Source organism: Neoarius graeffei, chromosome 20, assembly GCF_027579695.1.
Source record: "Neoarius graeffei isolate fNeoGra1 chromosome 20, fNeoGra1.pri, whole genome shotgun sequence".
Lineage (NCBI taxonomy): Eukaryota > Metazoa > Chordata > Actinopteri > Siluriformes > Ariidae > Neoarius > Neoarius graeffei.
In genome coordinates, this window is record NC_083588.1 from 43,903,214 (window position 1) to 43,925,982 (window position 22,769).

General features: G+C 41.5%; 1 protein-coding gene across 1 annotated transcript in view; it reads left to right on the plus strand.

Annotated features, from left to right (window-relative positions):
• The window catches only part of ppp1r9ba (protein phosphatase 1, regulatory subunit 9Ba), a 142,912-nt gene that overhangs the window by 105,550 nt on the left and 14,593 nt on the right, over positions 1 to 22,769 (plus strand). The window contains exon 6 of the mRNA XM_060901757.1: positions 11,973 to 12,108. Within this exon, the coding sequence (XP_060757740.1) occupies positions 11,973 to 12,108 (136 nt within the window). The remainder of the gene's footprint in view (positions 1 to 11,972; positions 12,109 to 22,769) is intronic.

A 22,769-nucleotide genomic window follows, 5' to 3' on the forward strand; every position in this document is an offset into this window, starting at 1 on the left:
ACTCATTCAGACGTTTTATTCTGTAGAACAAACTGAGATCACAAACATGATACAATAATGAAGTCATTCCAAAGTGCAACTTCTTGGCCTTCAGAAACAGTAAAATAAATGAAGAAAATACATTGTGATAGTCAGCAAATGTTACTTTTATAGACCAAGCACAGGGAAAAAATATGGAATCACTCAATTCTGAGGAAAAAAATATGGAATCACTCAATTTTCAGGTAGAAAATAAGGACTCACCCAGTCAATTTCCTTTCCCTAAATTGACACCTGCCTCAGATTAGATCTGCTCGTTAGTCTGCAGTTAGAAACAGCGCAGTTATCACACCTTGGAGGGCTGCTGGACCAAGTGGATTGGCAAGAATCATGGCTCCAACAAGAGAGATGTCTCTTGAAACAAAAGAGAGGATTGTCAAACTTCTTAAAGAATGTAACTCTTCACGCATGGTTGCCAAAGATGTGGGCTGTTCACAGTCAGCTGTATCTAAGATATGGACCAAGTACAAACAGCATGGGAAGGTTTTTAAAGCCAAGCGTACTGGTAGACCAAGGAAGACATCAAAGCGTCAAGACAAAAAACTTAAGGCCATATGTCTTGAAAACCGAAAAAGTACAACAAAACAAATGAAGCATAAATGGGAGGAAGCTGGAGTCAATGTACAAGTATGTGACCGAACCGTGAGAAATCGCCTAAAGGAAATGGGATTTTCATATAGAAAAAGCTAAAAGAAAACCATCATTGACACCTAAACAGAAAAGAACTAGACTACAATGGGCTAAGGAGAAGCAATCATGGACTGTGGATGACTGGATGAAAGTTATCTTCAGTGATGAATCACGAATCTGCATTGGACAAGGTGATGATGCTGGAACTTTTGTTTGGTGCCGTTCCAATGAGATTTATGAAGAGGACTGCCTGAAGAAAACATCCAAATTTCCACAATCCTTGATGATATGGGGCTGCATGTCAGGCAAAGGCACTGGGGAGATGGCTGTGGTTACTTCTTCAATAAATGCACAGATTTACATTGACATTTTGGACAGTTTTCTTATCCCTTCAATTGAAAAGATGTTTGGGGATGATGAAATAATTTTCCAAGATGACAATGCATCGTGCCATAGAGCAAAAACTGTGAAAGCATTCCTTGGTGAAAGACATCCAGTTAATGTCATGGCCTGCAAATAGTCCAGATCTCAACCCAATAGAAAACTTTTTTTTTTAAAGATTTTTTGGGGCTTTTTCACCTTTTATTGGATAGGACAGTGTAGAGACAGGAAATGAGTGGGAGAGAGAGATGGGGAGGGATTGGGAAATGACCTCGGGTCAGAATCAAACCCGGGTCCCTGGATTTATGGTATGGCGCCTTATCCACCTGAGCCACGACGCCCCCCCAACCCTGTAGAAAACTTGTGGTGGAAATTGAAAAAAATGGTCCACGACAAGGCTCCGGCCTGCAAAGCTGATCTGGCAACTGCAATCAAAGAGAGTTGGCACCAGATTGATGAAGAATACTGTTTGTCACTCATCAAGTCCATGCCTAAGAGACTGCAAGCTGTTATAAAAGCCAGAGGTGGTGCAACTAAGTACTAGTGATGTGTTTTGAATGTTCTTTTGTTTGTCTGTTTTTCATGATTCCATATTTTTTTCCTCAGAATTGAGTGATTCCATATTTTTTTCCCTGTGCTTGGTCTATAAAAGTAACATTTGCTGACTATCACAATGTATTTTCTTCGTTTATTTTAGTGTTTCTGAAGGCCAAGAAGTTGCACTTTGGAATGACTTTATTATTGTATCATGTTTGTGATCTGAGTTTGTTCTACAGAATAATCTTGTGAATGAGTGCTCATCCAAGACTGGTGATTCCATACTTTTTGCCAGGGGTTGTATAAGTGTCCAGAGCCATCTTCCAAGTGCGACTTTCGACTGTCCATAAGGGGCCGTCCTCCACAGGAGCAACGTGATGAGACTCCAGCCAGACGTAGGGCATCAGGATGGATCAAAGTTAAATAAAGTAGAAAGATCCTGAGTGAGAGTCAGAATTTGTGCCAGCACTGCTAGTGCAAACTAATAATCACTCTTTACATCCATGGTGAGCAGAAAAGAATTTCAGAATGCACATTTGCGCAGAACCCTGAGGCGGACAGGCTACAGGAACAAAAGACCATATTGCGTTCAACTCCTATCAGACAAGAACAGGAATCTGAGGCTACAGTGGGCACTGGCTCACTCAAATTGGACAGCTGAAGATTAGAAAACCATCGCCTGGTCTTTTCCCAAGATTCCAATTTTCCCCACTCTGATGTTCAATATGGACGTTACCAGAAGCTCTTGATCTTTGTGATTTTATGCATTGTGCTTCTGAATGAGCAATAGTGCAGGTGATTCTGTGAGGCAGGTGAGTGTATTAGGGCTGTAACGATATGCGTATCGAAATCGAAATCGCGATACGCAGAGCCACGATCCGTATCGCGATACAAGAAGGCAGAATCGCGGTACACCCTTTCAAACTTCTCCTCAGCCCAAAAACAGAGGCGCTTCCAAACTTCAATTTATGAATACTTTACTTTTTATTTAAATTACATTTTAAACTTACTTAAATTACTTTTATTTTTTTATATCTATTAGTAAGTCGTTTTTTCGCCGACCTGCGACAATCTTCTGCGAGTCACGCAACGTCCACACTCGCCACTGGCAGAGCATTCATTTCTTTTAAGCGGTCGCCATTCTGGTTGCGACGCGGGGAGCGAATCTGTAAACAAGCAGCTCATTGGCTGGCTAGGTGTGCCACAAGCCAATCACAATCACTTGACCGGAAAGGCATGCAGTGTTGCCAGATTGGGCAGGTTTAGGTGCTTTTTGGCTTTGTTTTGAACATATTTTGGGGTGGAAACCGTTAGCAATATCTGGCAACACTGAAGGCATGTCTGCTTGGGCGAAAGCCTTCTGCGGCAGTTACATTTTGACACGCGAGCAACGTTTCACCATAAAAATTCCGTAATTTCCATCTGTTTTCCGCGATCACAGAAAATCATTGGCCCTATGAGAGTGAGACAGTGAGAGAGCCACCCCCCCCAAAAAAATCTTAACGGAGTTACACGATTTGGAAAAATGACTTTTTCAGAACCGGAAAAAACAGAGCTTCCGGCTCAACAGTATTATTTTGAGAAATAAAACAATCTTTGGATATACATTTGTTCATTTTTGCATACATATTACTCATTCTCTGCAGTGGTCTGAATTATTTGTTATTAAATAGTTAATGTAAGTAAGTAAATGTTAATAAGTCAAATTTACTACTTTAAAAAAACATTTTTAAAAAAATCGTGGGCGTATCGAATCGTGGGTCAAAAATCGCGATACGAATCGAATCGTGAGTTGGGTGTATCATTACAGCCCTAGAGTGTATATATACTGGTTTACTGAGGAGCTGTAACAAATAGATAGTACTTGACTTCGGCAAGTCAGATAAATGTTTACTGATTGTACCACTACCCAACAGCTGAAATCAATCCTCCCCTTCATATTGCCCTTCAGTATTGTTGTAGGATAGTTTCTACTTGCTGTTATTGCATAACGGTCATGTTTGTGTGCTGAAATCTGAACCTACGCCATTCTAAAAAAGGACACGTTGTATCCACTGTATGTACTTGTTTTTTCCATGAAAAGAAACACATTTCCAGAATTTTTCTGTGGATTTGAGTGAATTGTCTTTGGTATGCAATGATATGATCCCACATCGTGAGTTTTCTTTGGTTAAGTGAAATTGCAGTGTAGTCTTTAAATAGATTCGATTGTGTTGTGAGCAGAAAAGTGCATTTCTCCAGCGTACTGTTTTCTTACAACTTGAGGAGTGTCATTCACTCTCACACGGATACTCAAAGACATTATCAGTGATGCATGTTTATAAATTAAAACCGTCACTTTATTTTTGACAGATAATGTACTTTCTGAAAACTGTTTCACACTCTAAACCTGTGTTATTATCCCCCGCCCAAACGAAGTTTGGCAGAGGATATAGAAACGGGTTCCGGCTGTCCGTCTGGTCAGGTTTTCGTTTCTGGGCTATATCTTTAAAACTACTGAAGATATCTTCATGAAACTTTGTATGCATATCAAGCAACATGTGAACTGGTGTCTTTTGCTATTTTGGATTTTCTGAAAAAAAGTGTTTTTTACATTTTTACATAAAATTTTGATTTTGACTTAGTTTCTAAGAGCAATGTTCGTTTCTGGAGCATATATCCAAAACTATTCATGATACGGATTTGAAACTTGGTATATATGTTAAAAAGGTGATGTAGATGTGCCTTTTCATACTATGAAATTTGAGAAATTTTAATTTTTCATGTTTCCATGGAAACAATTTCAGACTTAGTCTCTCAGGTTAGTCTTATGGGTAGGTTTTGTTTCCGGAGCAGAACTTGAAAACTACGAGTGGTATGGTCTTGAAAGTTGATATATGTGTTGATTAAGTAATGTATATGTGCCTTTTGATACTAAGCAATGTGAGAAATTTTAATTTTTAGCTCACCTGGACCAACGGTCCGGTGGATTTATGCCATGGGCTGCTGAGGTCAGTGTAAAGAGGTAGGGTTGGTTTCCTGCAGCAGAACTTGAAAAATGTGACAAATAATATCTTGAAACTTGGTATATAGTTGGTATATAGGGCGGGGGATATAGATGACTCTGTCTTCTTGTTATTATGAATATAGTATATATCATGTTATAAATATACAAACCCCCTTTCCAGAAAAGTTGGGATATTTTCCAAAATGCAATAAAAGCAAAAACCTGTGATTTGTTCATTCACGTGAACCTTGATTTAACTGAAAATAGTACGAAGTTTCAACAGTTTCAACAGTTTCACTGACCAACTTAAGTGTATTTTGTAAATATAAATGAAGTTAGAATTTAATGCCTCGAGCACACTCAAAAAAAGTTGGGACAGAGGCATTATTACAATTGTATTACATCACCATTCATTTTAATAATACTTTTTAATCATATGGGATCTGAGGATACTAATTGTTTCAGGTTTACAATCGGAACTTTTGTCCATTCTTGCGTGATACAAGACTTCAACTGCTCAACAGTCCGCGGTCACTGTTGTCTGATTCTCCTCTTCATGATGCACCACACATTCTCAATAGGAGACAGACCTGGACTAGCAGCAGGCCGGTCAAGCACACGCACTCTGTGTCTACGAAGCCATGCTCAAATAAGCATGGACTTCCTGGGAAGAGACGTTGCCTTGATGGCAAAATATGTCTCTCTAAAATTTCAACATACGCCTTTGCATCACTGGTGCCTTCACACACATACAACTCACCCATGTACCCCCATATCATCACAGATGCTGGCTTTTGCACTTTTCTCTGATAACAAACTGGATGGTCTGGCACTGAGAACTCGATGTCCAGTTTTCCTGAAAACAAGCTGAAATGTGGACTCATCTGACCACAGCACGTTTCCACTGTCTTTTGGTCCATCTGAGATGAGTTCAGGCCCAGAGAAATCGGCAGCATTTCTGAATAGAATTGACGAATGGCTTCCTCCATGTGTAATACAGTTTCAGGTTGGGTTTCTGGATGTAGCAGCGGACTGTGTTACATAACAGTTTTCTGAAATACTCCTGAACTCATGTGGCTATATTTGTCACATTAGCATGATGCTTTCTCAGGCAGTGCCACCTGAGGGCTCTAAGGTCACGCAATGGACATATAAGAAATCAATAGATTTGGTTGAGTTTACGGTTCAACCTGTTTTGTTTGTCCACGACCAGTGGGTATTTTGAGTAATTTTGTAGTCAAGCACTGAAACAGTACCAGTTTATCAATTAAAGCTTAATATTTTCCCTTTCAGGCTGCCTAGCAAAAAAACAGACATCCAACTGAATAAATTAAACAACCAAACTAGTGTTTTAGACAGAATCCCAACTGGCATCCTGTTCACTGAATATGCTCAGTACATGGAGTACAGCAGGTTTGGGCCCTGTAGTTCAAGTGAAGGGAAATTGTATTGCTACAGCATACAAAGGCATTCTATACAATTGTGTGCTTACAAATTTGTGACAGTAGTTTGGAGAAGAACCACATAGGGTTGTGATGGTCAGGTGTCTGCTTACTTTTAGCCATTTACTATTGTAAATGCAGCTAGTAGAACACCATGTGAGAGTCAAACACAGAAAAAAAAAAGTTGTTGAAAATTGCGTGTTTATACTGTACACCATCAGTTCGAGTACATTTTGTTATTTGTGGTGTGGCGGCATGGTGGTGTAGTGGTTAGCACTGTTGCCTCACAGCAAGAAGGTTCTGGGTTCGAGCCCAGTGGCCGATGGGGGGCCTTTCTGTGTGGAGTTTGCATGTTCTCCCCATGTCTGCGTGGGTTTCCTCCGGGTGCTCCGGTTTCCCCCACAGTTCAAAGACATGTGGTTAGGTTAACATGGGGTGGTCTTGGGCTGAAGTGCCCTTGAGCAGGGTATCTAACCCCTAACTGCTCCCCAGGTGCGTGTGTGTTCACTGCTTCAGATGGGTTAAATGCAGAGGATGAATTTCACTGTGCTTGAGTGTGCATGTGACAAATACTGTAAAGGCTTCTTCTTCTTTATAAAGGAAAAGACTGATTTAACCCTTTGGTGACTGACCCCTTGAAAATGGTTCCTCCAGGAACGATGACGTTTCAGTTGTCAAGACAACGGAAAAACTAAAATACAAAAACAGAAAGATACGTCACAATGCTCTTGTGCACAAAACAAAATGCTCTTGTATTTGTATTTTAGTTTTTCCGTTGTCTTGACAACTGAAACGTCATGGTTCCTGGAGGAATCATTTTCAAGGGGTCAGTCACCAAAGGGTTTAAAGTAACTGTAAATGATGTACTGTATATTTAGACCTTTTCCTACATCAAGTGACACATGACTTTTTTTTGGTCAGTATTTAGGAGATTATGTGTTTCAGTGGACTTACTATAGCCAACTAACATAAAACGATTTTTGCCTTTGAAAACCTGAACATTATGAAATTTAAAAAATAGACTGAAGACATCAGTGTGACTTTATTGGCTTCTGTCCATACACGAACCTGCAGCTTACATTTAACTCCTTCCTGTTTACTTGCTATTTAAAGTGTATGTAACGTCGCTAAACCCCACTTTTTTCCTTGTACAAAGCACCAATCATTATGTTGATTGACCATGTGTTTTTGAACCATAGCTGATCCAAAAGGCCATAAATTGATGGAAAATCAGTAAGATTAGCCGATTTTCACGGAATCTCCCGAGACTTGTCCGGAAGATCCCAAAGGGGTGCGTGACGTCACATGTGTAACAAGGAAGCAGGTATCGGTTTCGTTCCCTTGTACAGCAGTGGTTAGACCTGTGTTAGACCAGCCTCGATATGGAATCACACTTTGGAGAGAATTCCGATAGTGATTGGGATTTCTGTATGTGGGATGAAGGGGCAGAAGATTATCAAGGATATTCCAGGGCTGTCTTTTTGTAGTCTGGCTAACGCGACTTCAAAGCTCTGCGAGCGTTTGGTCTGGCAAAGATATTAAGCCCAACCGTTTCCCAAAGTGCGTGGTTGACCCGCCTCCCTGAAATGCCTCAGTTTGCTACTGGTCGAAGCCAGAAAAGGCTGTGACGAAGCTTAAACCAATCACATCACTCTTTCCTTTGACGTATGTGACGCGACGGGGCTAACTGGTAGATTAAACTCTTACCGAAGCCGGTCGGGAGCAAGGCGAAAACGTCTTTCCTTTCAATAAATACCTCCAGGGCTGCTCTTTGCTCCGTTTTCAATGAGAACTTGCTCCATGTTCGTAATGTTTCTAGTGAATGAAGCGCTTCCGGCATAGATTCTGTAAACAATCTATGGCTTCCGGTTGCAGTTCTACTACGTCACTGCCTTGAACACGCCTCTACCCAGGGCCGTTGGAGATGCTCAAAGTTGATTGGCTCCCGATTTTTCGGGAGCTTGGAAGAGCTGTAGATAGCTTGCCTGGCCAGACTAAGCTCACAACAGGCCCTTGTGTTGCGTCACACTTAGGATGGGCGGGCCCAGGCTAGTCTTTTTGAGCCCCCGAGATGAGAAACTGCCAGTTCACTCGGTTCACGACAGTCCCACTCACCACCGAGAGCGCACCAGCAGCCAGAGAGAACTGGAAACACAGATTGGTTTGTGGATTTTTATTCTAAGCTGAACCAAATGTCCTGTTGTATAGCAATTTGAGCATCCAAACACAATGCAGTGCTTTCACATCGTTATTTTTGCAAGATTCTTACAACAATATTCAATCTCAGTGAGTAAACAAGCACGGAATCAGATGAATGGAAATGACCCAGATAACCAGGGTTCTACGTGTGACATCGTGCGAGATTAGCCCTGAGGCAAGGCTGCCTTTTTCCGGGATACGAAAGCCACGATTTATCAATAGTTTTGTTCTTGATAATAAAATAACAAATGATTTATATTGGGTGGCACGGTGGTGTAGTGGTTAGCGCTGTCGCCTCACAGCAAGAAGGTCCGGGTTCGAGCCCCGTGGCCGGCGAGGGCCTTTCTGTGCGGAGTTTGCATGTTGTCCGCGTGGGTTTCCTCCGGGTGCTCCGGTTTCCCCCACAGTCCAAAGACATGCAGGTTAGGTTAACTGGTGACTCTAAATTGACCGTAGGTGTGAGTGTGAATGGTTGCCTGTGTCTATGTGTCAGCCCTGTGATGACCTGGCGACTTGTCCAGGGTGTACCCCGCCTTTCGCCCGTAGTCAGCTGGGATAGGCTCCAGCTTGCCTGCGACCCTGTAGAACAGGATAAAGTGGCTAGAGATAATGAGATGATTTATATTATTTTTTCCCCTGCTTTATTAATTCATTTTAGTCGCTACTCATGACACATATTCATTTTAAAGCATTGCAAAAAGGCATGATATACATTTTAAAGTACACGTATGAAAGGAGTTTGGGGGTCAAGTATGAACTTTTCAGATTCCCACTATTTAACCCTTCACCTGAAGACTTCTTCACTTTCCCCAGCTTCCTTCCCAGGTAGATGAGGTAGCTTGGCTTCTTATTGTCATCAAAGCCGTATTTATCATACAGCAACACCACCAGTCTGGTCAGGTGCTCCGGCGCATACTTCTCACGTGCCTTCCTGCCACAACTATGTCTTTTTCTATGTCTGTATTGCTGGCATTACACAGCGAGCCTGGAGAGAGACCAACTGGAACCCTGGGCTATAGATGCCATTTGGCACAGCTGTGGATTAGATTTGATTCATTGCCACTGAATGCAGAAGCAGTGCTTTCGCTGGATGAGCTAGCCCAGGGCAGCAAGTGTACACTTTACGTTGCTGTGTTTCTGCTTCAGTTTAATTGGCATTTTAAAAATGCAGGGTTGCTGAAATTTCATTGAGGGTTACAAAATAAACACATAACATAGACCAGTTTCCGCTGTAGTCATATTTCTGACCTGACTGGTTCTTCATTGTGTATGGCAAGAAAATAAGGACAATAGTGACCACAAACAACATTCAGACACAGGACATTCACAAATAACATTGAAACAGCATTGCAAATGAAACAACCCCTGTGTCTGAAATCGCGGCCTACTCACTATATAGGGCACTATATGGTGGGGACGCCATTTTGTAGTGCTGTCTGAAACGATAGTGAGAATTCTTACACCTTTATATAGCGCATGGCGGCACGGTGGTGTAGTGGTTAGCACTGTCGCCTCACAGCAAGAAGGTCCTGGGTTCGAGCCCTGTGGCCGGCGAGGGCCTTTCTGTGCAGAGTTTGCATGTTCTCCCCGTGTCCGCGTGGGTTTCCTCCGGGTGCTCCGGTTTCCCCCACAGTCCAAAGACATGCAGGTTAGGTTAACTGGTGACTCTAAATTGACCGTAGGTGTGAATGTGAGTGTGAATGGTTGTCTGTGTCTATGTGTCAGCCCTGTGATGACCTGGCGACTTGTCCAGGGTGTACCCCGCCTTTCGCCCGTAGTCAGCTGGGATAGGCTCCAGCTTGCCTGCGGCCCTGTAGAACAGGATAAAGCGGCTACAGATAATGGATGGATGGATATACTGTATAGTGCACTCAAAGTATCCCACAGTGCATCATGAAAAGTAGTGTACAACCGACAGTCACTAACCAAAGCAATATATCCCATCATGCATTGCGGTCGCGCTGAAAGAAATCAAATTAAAAGTCTCAAATTTGATTTAATAAAAGGCAGCGGCAAAGAAGAAAGTATTCAACCTTGATTTAAAAAAGAACTGAAAGATACAGGTACTTTGTATTGATTAATGTGGGAAATACGCTCAGTATAATATGGATTTATCACAAAAATACATGCATGTATTTATTATTTTGAAAACCCACCAGCCGACTGATCTGGCACGTTTTAATTGTGCGACAGTAATGACGTGAATACCAGCATGACGGACTAGTGTCCGAAAGTGTTTTTTCATTTTATCAGCTATATAGTCCTCTATAGACCCTTCCCACTGACGTCACCGGAAACCGGAAGTAAACAAACCCTGCGCCATATTGGAAGACCAAATCGGGTTTTCAGAAAAGGAAAGAAAATAAACGCAGGGTCGAAAATACAAAAAAGGAGGCAGAAAAAGCAAAACGAGTTTTAAAGTAGGACAAATGGTTACTTTTCTGAGGCAGCCCGCCGTGGCTGCCTGCAGGCTTATTTATTATAGCCCATTTAGTTAAAATAGTTGATATAAAATGTTTATAGTTATAGTTATGTGATGGTTGTCCTCAGTGTTCGAACTATGCCGATATTTTTTGGGGGTCCCTTTTTTTCCCTGGGGGGTGCTTGCGCTTGTCTCGGAGCGCGGATCTCCAAACACATGACAAGCCTATCTTACGCACATATCACGCGGACTCCACACCTCCACACACGCATCGCGTCTGAAGTCATAACTCATCAGGGGAAATCGTGTCCGCATTGGCATGTTCAAAAAACAACCTCGCGTCAACAATGATACCACACGCAAGAACAAAAAAAACAGTCAAGCTACTCAACAACCAACCTGGCAGCAGCAGTCGTTGTCATATCGGTTTATTTAATCTTTGATGTAAACACAACACTTCGGATATGCAAATGCTTCCCGTTACACACGATTGCTATGTCAATAAACATCATTTTGCCAATATTTTAGAGACCATCCAACATTTCCCAAATCATGTTTTCAAGGGATCTCATGTCTGTTTCAGGGGATCTCAGATCCCCCGAGTACCCCCATAGTTCGAACACTGGTTGTCCTGATTTAGACTGGTGTGTTTTGTTTTTGTTTTTTTTTGGGGGGGGGGGTTTGCGCGATGTTGCACCCGGGTCCAGATTAGGGCAGAACCGGCCCTGGCTACATTTCAGGTGTAGTTTGTTTTATGTATGTATGTACTTGCATAGATGTGTACTTGGTCTTCCAATATGGCGACTACCGAAATCTCGCGGCGCGGTGACGTCATGCGGGAAGGGTCTATATAGTAATTCCCTATATAGGAAGTAGTGAACGAGTGAACGGTTTCGGATGCAGGGAATGAAAAAAAAACGGGAGCAATCATACTGATAAACAATATTCTTGTGAATGGCTTAAAATATGATAATAAGCAGTGTTTACTGGTTTTGGGCTGGATGAGGATGGTCGCCTGCACCACGGCTTCTATTACAGAGCATTTGGACCTGAACAAACAGTTAAAGGAGTCATATTTAAGTCTTCACGTTTATTTTAGAACAAGAATTATAACGATGGTTACAATAGAACTGTACTGCTGTTTTCTTTGTTTGTTTTTTTGGACCTTAAAATGTTTGTGTATGGGGGGAGGCTTTCAAGGGGAAGTGCAGGGTCCTGTTGGGGGGGAGCACCCCCAATATTATGGTAGGGGAAACACTGATGAGATTAAATGCACAAGTCATTCCATGATGATGAGGTGCTACAACTAAAACATGTCACAACGTGTGTACTGCAGGTTTATCATTGGCCGAGAGAAGCCCGGTGAGCAGAGTGAGGTAGCACAGCTGATCCAGCAGACGTTGGAGCAGGAACGCTGGCAGAGGGAGATGATGGAGCAGCGATATAACCAGTACATGGAGGAGGATGAAGAGGTGAGGCCTCACAGCCCCATACAGGACCGTTTCACACACAACTAGCGGGACGCTCACTTCTTCAAAACTTGTAGAATCAGGAAATTTAATTCAGCTCAAAGTTTCAACAGTCAGAAATGAGGAACTCTTCATCGGATCATCACTTCACTACTTGATCACTGTATTTTCGTTTTGTGTACACACAGTAAAAGTAATGGCTGTAAGTTAACGTCATGTTGATAGAGTCAGGATCTGTCCCAAAGCGTAGCTTCAGGGACTGTATACCCAGAACTAGAGTTTCATTATAGTTAAAGCTACAAGCTACAACTTTCTGCCTGATTAGGACAGTGTGGGTGTGGAAGTATCACACTGCATAATGATTGGCAGCAACTTCTCCTCTGCAACATAACGACACTGAAACTGGGGAAAAAAAAAAGCTTAGAAGAGGACGAAGTGGATTGTTGCTGCTGGACTTTTACTCATGAGTAATACATCTCTCAGTATATATTTCATACGGACACAGTGAGTAACATAAATATGATAAGATTGAGATTTTTTTGCCTGCTTGATTCTTGCATAGCAGCTACAGTTATTAACACGGGATTATACTAGAGCGGCGGCTACAATAATCGACAGTCCATAATTATCGACACCTTTTCAGATTTACCAATAAAAGACCATTTTACAAAGGTGAGTTTCAGTTACAACAGTTATTATTGGTTAATTAATCAACTGGAAGACCCCCTTGTCGTCTGATGACACAGCTCTTTACCTGAGATGGAATATTTTTTAGCACAATCAGCAATTTAAGGAAAACCCGGGCGTTATCATCGCAGGTAAACATGGTGGAAAGATCATGGACATGTTTTTACTGATCAAATTCACCGATATTTCATGATCTCTTTGTCAAAACCTACTTTATTTCTTACTCTTTCATGTGACAGTCGCTGTTTTGTATCTAAACGCACGTTTGAGAAGTCACGTGAGGTGTCGATAATAGTGATCACTTTCACCAGTGTCCACCATTATCGACACCCTGTGGAATTAAATGACATTTACAACTGTTATGGCTCGATCTTTGTGTAACATTGCTGAAGTAGATGGAGTACTTTTAAAAAAATAAAAGTGCTGTGATTTATAATATTTTTTTTTCCTGATTCATAACAGAATGGAATGTTTATAGAGTATTTGGAATCCGATTGCAATAAATAGAATTAGACCAGAATTAAATTCCTAGCATATAAAAAATTACATGCTTGAAATATTCCGATTTTTCTATTCCATTCAGAAAATATATATGTATATATTTTTTGCAGTTTGTTGTAAATATCTACCACATATTACAATGTCAGTAAACATTTTATTGAGGTATTTCACCTGACGTCACAGGGTCACGTGACGCCCCGGTGTCCGCCATTTTGAAGGTCAAGCTAGCTAATGTCAACAACATAGTAGCTAGTATGTTACTGTAGCAATGTTTACGTTCAGTCATTTGGATGACTGTTAAAACCTTTCAGTCTCAAGTTTTTCCTTTACTGTATTTACTAGCTTACTGTAATTATGATCCGGCAGCTATTTACACCGGATCCAGTGTAAATAGCTGCCGGAGCGCGCTCCGGCTTGCTCCCCCTCAAATTAAGCAGCGCACTCCGGCTTGCTCCCGGAGTGCTCCGGCCGAGGTTCCGGAGCGCGCTCCGGCTTGCTCCCCCTCAAATTAAGCAGCGTGCTCCGGCTTGCTCCCCCTCAAATTAAGCAGCACGCTCCGGTTTGCTCCCGGAGTGCTCCGGCCGAGGTTCCGGAGCGCGCTCCGGCAGCTATTTACACTGGATCCGGTGTAAATAGCTGCTGGATCATAATTACAGTAAACTAGTAAATACAGTAAAGGAAAAACTTGAGACTGAAAGGTTTTAACAGTCATCCAAATGACTGAACGTAAACATTGCTACAGTAACATACTAGCTACTATGTTGTTGACATTAGCTAGTGCTAACAGCTAGCTGCTAGTACACTGCTACAACACAGACACCGACCCTAATAATACAGTTCTTGGTCATTGCCTGGTAACAGCAAATTTATAACGGGCCATGTCTCAACAGACTAAGAAGTTATTTCAATGACATTTAATAACATTTTGTTTATCCTGAGGACCGAAAGTAAATGAAAATGTGAACAAACCTTAGCTGTAATAAGATGGCGACCACCGGCTCCAGGGACGACCCGCTGATGTAGGCATGTTACCCAGCCTGACACAAAATATTTGTAGGCATCCAAACTCTTATACGCTTTCAGATCAATACCTGTGTATGGCGATGGGTTTTTAACGACATGGGTATACAGATCATGTGGGCCGAAGTCAGGTAAAGACGAGGGCTTCGTGTACTTCCGTACGTCAGTGAACAATCCTGGTGGAAGCAGGTAAACGTCGTTCTCTAAGCCTGCTAACCTCAATTTTTGCAAATACCTCTCCCTCTGCTCGCCCTGTAAATGCCCTACGTCGCTGGATAGTGAAGGTGTTTTCTGCATCTCGCTCCTTTTTCTTTTATGTTTTTCGTTTGTTGCCTTCCTCACATTCAAACTGATTCGAGCCGTGACGTCCAAAATGGCAGCCTAACGATGCATCACATGACTTGGTCACGTGGGTGAAAAACCTCAATACTTTGGTTCGAGGAATGACATGCGACCTTTGACCTGGATTTTCACGTGGTTACGATGTCAATTCCCTGTTGACATTTATTATTAAATTACAAAACTAGAAATTAATACAAACAACAACGAATGATGACCAAAATGTGATCGACGAAAATACTTAGAAAGTGGGTAGAAAGTGGAACAAAAAGATTTTCTGACAGGTTAAACATTATCAGTTCATTTGTTTACAAACATTAGAATTACTTCCTCATTTATGTAAACACCATCATCGATATATTTGTATGAAAGATATTTTGTACTAAATATAAATCTGTGTAAAACAAATTTTACATAAAAACTATGTTTTGTTAATTTGATACCACATACCGAATATTTTTTTAATAAATAATCATCTGGATGTCGATAATTGTGGACAAAGGTGTCAATACTTGTGGAATGGTGTCACGTGATCTGATACACTAAGTAATTGGGCGGGAATCAACTCATTTTTTTCCAGCAGAAGTTTGAGTAATTATTCATGCACAATTTACGTACTGAAAGTCTTTTCTACTTTTGCAACGGCCAAAAGATCATTAAGGTGTCGATCATTGTAGCCGCCACTCTACTATATTGAGTGTTGTGATTGTGTAGAAGCAGTGCAATCAGTGCTTTCTATTTAAAACAAGCTTTTATTTCATCATAGTTAACTTCCTGCGATCACAGCAAAGCAGAGTGTACAGTGGTGCTTGAAAATTTGTGAACCCTTTTGAATTTTCTATATTTCTGCATAAATATGACCTAAAACATCATCAGAGTTTCACACAAGTCCTAAAAGTAGATAAAGAGAACCCAGTTAAACAAATGAGACAAAATTATTATACTTGGTCATTTATTTATTGAGGAAAATGATCCAATATTACATATCTGTGAGTGGCAAAGGTATGTGAACCTCTAGGATTAGCAGTTAATTTGAAGGTGAAATTAGAGTCAGGTGTTTTCAATCAATGGGATGACAATCAGGTGTGAGTGGGCACCCTGTTTTATTTAAAGAACAGGGATCTATCAAAGTCTGATCTTCACAACACGTGTTTGTGGAAGTGTATCATGGCACGAACAAAGGAGATTTCTGAGGACCTCAGAAAAAGTGTTGTTGATGCTCATCAGGCTGGAAAAGGTTACAAAACCATCTCTAAAGAGTTTGGACTCCATCAATCCACAGTCAGACAGATTGTGTACAAATGGAGGAAATTCAAGACCATTGTTACCCTCCCCAGGAGTGGTCAGCCAACAAAGATCACTCCAAGAACAAGGCGTGTAATAGTCGGCGAGGTCACAAAGGACCCCAGGGTAACTTCTAAGCAAATGAAGGCCTCTCTCACATTGGCTAATGTTAATGTTCATGAGTCCACCATGGCAGGGTTGCAAGGAGAAAGCTACTGCTCTCCAAAAAGAACATTGCTGCTCGTCTGCAGTTTGCTAAAGATCATGTGGACAAGCCAGAAGGCTACTGGAAAAATGTTTTGTGGACGGATGAGACCAAAATAGAACTTTTTGGTTTAAATGAGAAGCGTTATGTTTGGAGAAAGGAAAACACTGCACTCCAGCATAAGAACCTTATCCCATCTGTGAAACATGGTGGTGGTAGTATCATGGTTTGGGCCTGTTTTGCTGCATCTGGGCCAGGACGGCTTGCCATCATTGATGGAACAATGAATTCTGAATTATACCAGCCAATTCTAAAGGAAAATGTCAGGACATCTGTCCATGAACTGAATCTCAAGAGAAAGTGGGTCATGCAGCAAGACAACGACCCTAAGCACACAAGTCATTCTACCAAAGAATGGTTAAAGAAGAATAAAGTTAATGTTTGGGAATGGCCAAGTCAAAGTCCTGACCTTAATCCAATCGAAATGTTGTGGAAGGACCTGAAGTGAGCAGTTCATGTGAGGAAACCCACCAACATCCCAGAGTTGAAGCTGTTCTGTACGGAGGAATGGGCTAAAATTCCTCCAAGCCGGTGTGCAGGACTGATCAACAGTTACCGGAAACGTTTAGTTGCAGTTATTAACCAGAGGACTCCATTTTACAGCACATATACGGATTAATCGTCGATGATGACTGCTGGAAATTGTGTTTATATCATCGTCGTGCAGCAATTCTGCTAATTCACTTTACTCTGTCTTGAGCACACACACTGTAGGCCTGGAAATCATGTATACAAAATGCTAGATGCAGTTTTAAGTCTGAACGAGTATGAAATTATTTGGAATTACCGATACTGAAGAAGAGAACAAAACAAAGATATCTTTTAGGTGAAAAGATCAACATCAGTCTTTCCTTTGCAGTCGGGAATAAGTTGACATCAGAGCAGAAGTTACTACTGAACATAAAGTGCTCTATAATTTGAAAATCATTTGACAGATGGAGATTTGAAGTCGTTTCTGGAGTACTCTTTCATTAGGGTCATTTTGTTCAAGTTATTTGCAGAATGCAGGTGTGTATTATTGTTCCTGTATTCCTACAAAGTATTCACACCCTCCCTCGTGTATCAAGTCAAGTCAAGTTTATTTGTATAGCACTTTTAACAATAAACATTGTCGCAAAGCAGCTTTACAGAATTTGAACGACTTAAAACATGAGCTAATTTTATCCCTAATCTATCCCCAATGAGCAAGCCTGTGGCGACGGTGGCAAGGAAAAACTCCCTCAGACGACATGAGGAAGAAACCTCGAGAGGAACCAGACTCAAAAGGGAACCCATCCTCATTTGGGCAACAACAGACAGCATGACTATAATACATGGGCGATTGCTCTAAGACAACGAGGGAGGCTCAGCCTCCTCTAAAAATGACGAACATATAACATTGCTATTTCAGATCCAGAATCATAGAAATATATGTGCTCAACCCAACTACAGTGTGAAATCATTCCGTTATAACTTTCCCCAGTTCGCCTAATGTGTGCGTGAGTTTTTCACCCTCGTGACAGCGCGATGCAGCCCAGCCTCAGTGGACTTCAATGGCATTTGGGAGCTATGCGCTTGTCAATCTCAAAATGCAAGACAGTTATTGGACAAATACTGTGAAAATGCCCGCCCACGGAGTCTCACTGACTCCCAGCCTCAGTGGACTTCAACGGCATTTGGGAGCTATGCGCTTGTCAATCTCAAAATGCAAGACGGTTATTGGACAAATACTGCGAAAATGCCCGCCCACGGACTCCGAGCCTCACAATGGGAGGGACATGGCAGTTTCCGCGAGGAGACTGGTGATTGGTGAAAGCGTCCGGATATTTTCTTTGAGTGACAGCTCGTTTCAACTATAGACAGGCAGCGGTGAATTTCAGTTCAGTCCCATGCGGAATCGGAAGCAGTGTTGCCAGATTGGGCGGTTTTAAGTACATTTTGGCGGGTTTTGAACATATTTTGGGCTGGAAAACGTCAGCAGTATCTGGCAACACTGATCGGAAGTGCTGTGGTGTATTGTAAGAGATCAGCTTACATTTCGATTTCATTCATTACATACAGTTTCTACCAGCTTTTTTAGTTTGTATATATTTTCATTGTAAATAAAGTGTAAATATAGTGTTGTCAAGTTTGCTATCTTAGTTCCAGAAATTTCATTTATTTGAGTGACTGAACTTGAACTTGAGGGGGCTAGTCAGCTAGCAAGAAAGCTGCGCACGGATGCCAAGCATTGCTGATTTAATTTTGGCAAAGCCATTTGCCAGTCTTCCTTTCGAGGAAAAAATTAAAATTAAAGAGCAGGGTAGAGCAACGCCTCAAATTGACTTGGTGAAAAAGGTAGGGAATAATACTCGTTCCTTTCAGCTCTCCTGGTACGAGAAAGTGAATTGGCTAACAGCAAGTGACCCACATCAACAACAGTAAATAGGCTACTTTAGTAATATGTCATGGATGGACCAAAAATATAGAATCTATTTAAAATGTTTATGCTGAGTATATTATATTGGAATATATATTTTTCTGGATATGAATTAAACACAGCTACAATTTGGAAAACATTTTTAAACAAAAACACAGCCGAGAACATTTCACACTACAGACCTGGATTAAAAGTGAAGGGTTATCAAAATTGTCAATAAAACATTTCTCAGTCAAAATAAGTAAAATATAGGGAAAGTGTCATTGAATGAAATGTGTGGCACCCAGCTCTATGTTTGGCTCCCCAAGGTCAGTGCTTGTGCCTATTCCAGAACACTCTGCTGTTACTGCTGAGGTTCCTGACAAAGAGCTGCTTTCAATAATGATCAATTTTTAAACAACATGCCACAATTTTAAAATATAAAATGTTAAAATATACCCTCCCCCAACACCACCATCATGTATATTGGACAGTAGGCTAATGGGCCAAAAGAACCTGTTATTTCACAGTTTGTGACCCTGCCAACAATCAGCCAGATCAGAGGCAAGAGTATGGGCAAAATTTATGTGTTTTTTCTTTTTTCTTTTAAAATCTGGAAATATCGTAACCGACCAGCCTCCCCTGTTTGAAAGACTACCAGCCGCCACTGCTATAATATTAACAGTTTTAACATGAAGTCAGTTTCGTTGATGCTATAAACTCATCACATTGGGTTTTCTAGCCAGACCTTCCTCTGCTCCTCCTCCTCCTCCTCCTCCTCCAGGTGTGATGCGTTTGGGTGTAAAGCAAGTGGTAAATAATTCATCGGTGGAGGACGTGCTGTGATCAGGTTGGGTAGGACGTGGGCATGAAAGCAAACGCCGGCAGCTTGCTATGGCTCCTCTGTGTTCCTTCCACACACTGTGTCATTGTGGCAGTCTCACACTTCCAGAATATTCAGCTCATCCGCGATAATCTTTACAAACACCAGGTTTAATATCGAAACCTAAGCACGAATGCAGTGGGCAGATTTTGGGAACATGACCTGAATAACCAGATTAGAGCCTCAACCACATGACATTGCCTTTGTATGTCTTTGCATTGAAAGACAGCACAACATTTTTGATTTCTCAAGTTAATGGTCATCGGAGCGCATTTTGTTCTGAGTAAAACCTGAGGCTGTAGCTGCAAACAGTGCAGTTAGATCTGTGCTACGACACAAATATATCCTCTCGCATCAGTTACATTGACATTTGTCAGATGTTTCATGCAAAGCAAATTAAAGCTCAGCTGTTTTAATGGAGATCAGTACTAGTGCTCTGTATTTTCGTTCTGAAGTTTCCTAACAGCACTGACATTTAGACTAGGGGTCTGTAGGAATGAGTTCCGCCTCTTCACCGCAACACGTATAGTGCTGTGACTCAGTCACTGCACATCTGCTGTCTCTATTTGGAGAGGAAGTGTATTGTTTAAAGGCCCAGCAATCACTGATGGTGGAAACCAGGTTTTGGGACTACAGGGACAGACGGCTTGTTTGATCCAAAGAATTCTTTGTCAAGAATATGGTGAAGCATGACTCATCTGACTAGATCACTTTTTCTTTTTCTCTGTAGGACAATGCTTAAAGGAGAACTGAAGTCATTTTTAAACTTGCTTTATTTCTTAATTAACGTGTTATTCAATTACATTTTCGGTTTTAGTAACCTTATATCGTGACTCGTATTCGCAACTAATTGCAATTAAATATTATACTTATTGGCCTATTCGGTTTTTAGCCGTGTTGAATTTAGTTCGTTTGGTCCACAGCAGGCGTCGCGTATCCGCGCGATCTTCACGAGACTTGTGCGAGACGTCGAAACGTGAAGTGTCGCCATTTTGAAAACTGTTTTCCAAACAAAATATTGCACAAAAACGAGTTTAAATGACGATTACTGCCTACTTTTTTTTTCAAACTTTCCTGATTGCTATCAAAACAAACAAAACTTCCAGCTTGATTATATCAGCATTCGAAGGAGGGCGCGCGTGTCTTTTGACAACGTTGGCAGATGATGGTCACTTTGATTTCCGCTGTACATTTTACTTCCGTCCTACGATGTCTCGCACAGGTCTCAACAAATCTCGTTTATGGCCATTGCTTTGACATATGGACTGATATATTACAGAGCATATTTCAAACAGGGTGGCATGGTGGTGTAGTGGTTAGCGCTGTCGCCTCACAGCAAGAAGGTCCGGGTTCGAGCCCCGTGGCCGGCGAGGGCCTTTCTGTGTGGAGTTTGCATGTTCTCCCCGTGTCCGCATGGGTTTCCTCCGGGTGCTCCGTAGGTGTGAATGGTTGTCTGTGTCTATGTGTCAGCCCTGTGATGACCTGGCGACTTGTCCAGGGTGTACCCCGCCTCTCGCCCGTAGTCAGCTGGGATAGGCTCCAGCTTGCCTGCGACGCTGTAGAACAGGATAAAGCGGCTAGAGATAATGAGATGAGAATGAGATATTTCAAACACTCAGAACTTGCCATAGCAGTGACAAAATAGCTATCAGAAATGCATTCCTATATTTAATAAAATGAGAAATAGAATTTTAATAATAAAAAATTTGCCTTCAGTTCTCCTTTAAGGTTTTTACACCACTGAACTCTCAAATGTGTGTTCGGCTTTGCAAGCCTACTGTAATATCCCTCACTGTATAGTTCTTGATGGACCGTTCTTGTTTAAGTTTATTATTACTTATATCGCGCATGTTTCATACAAATATGTTCACATGCACATTACAATAATTAAATATGCCTACAACAATATTACACAAAATGTAACCCCTAAAATGGCTTAAAAGGAAAGCCTAGAACATAACCACAAATCATTTTAAAACATGATAATAAAATAAATTAATAAAACCATCTAAATATACACATTAAAAGTAGACGGCTTTTCGATTTCATAAAACCGGTGAAATTTAGTTCCCTCTGAAATTTGGTCACTGTGATACATGTTTATTTCTGTAATATCTAAAAAAAACAACAGGCCATTCTGTGGCTGGGAAGTTATTTAATTTGAGGGGATTCCTGACCAAATAATGTGCATGAAATCGCTCGCTTTGCGCCGTCAAGCAGACAGAGGAAGTCCGTGTGTGTGTGCGTGCGCAGGTTCACCTTTGACCGTGCACTGACAGTTACATCATTCTGTCACTAAAACGAACAGCTGATCACACCGAGGTGCTCACTGATCGCCAGTGTTTATTAGTTTGGTCCTGCGTTTCCTTTCCTTTGCAACATAACGTCTTTTCTTCTCGCTTTCCGTTACTGTAGTCGGTCTTTCATGTTTCATTCACACACTCACGTCCTCCATTGTTCTCTCCTGTTTGAAATTTGTATCCCACAATGCCTTGCGCAAACGGGGAAAGCCCACCATGTGATGCATGACGTAGTATCTTGTATTGTGTCATGGTGAAGCAGGAAAAAATAGCGGAGAATTTAGAGCCAGGGTGGCACGGTGGTGTAGTGGTTAGCGCTGTCTCCTAATAGCAAGAAGGTCTGGGTTTGAGCCCCGTGGCCGGCGAGGGCCTTTCTGTGTGGAGTTTGCATGTTGTCTGTGTGGGTTTCCTCCGGGTGCTCTGGTTTTGTCCAAAGACATGCAGGTTAGGTTAACTGGTGACTCTAAATTGACCGTAGGTGTGAGTGTGAATGGTTGTCTGTGTCTATGTGTCAGCCCTGTGATGACCTGACGACTTGTCCAGGGTGTACCCCGCCTTTCACCCGTAGTCAGCTGGGATAGGCTCCAGCTTGCCTGCGACCCTGTAGAACAGGATAAAGCAGCTAGATGAGATGAGAATTTAGAGCCACGTGGCCCTAAATTCATTAATTGTTCTATTAAAAAAATCTAATAAAATTGGAAGTCTGTGATTTGAATTCAGTAGCTTTTGGTCCACTAAACAAAAATAATTGGGTGTCAGGGAAAATTCTTTTTATGCCCTAAACCTGAAAAATCTGAAAGGATGAGTAGCATGCTATAGATGCACAATGGTGTAACATAGGGAAAAAAATTACAAATTCAGGTTTTGATTTTATGTACTGAAATAACTATTAGGCACAATTTTTACAATATCTATATAAATTAGTTGTTTTTACCCATTTTAACCTTGAAATCAGCATTTTAATGATTACCCATAATGCATTATCGCGTTAAAACAAGCAAAAACGTC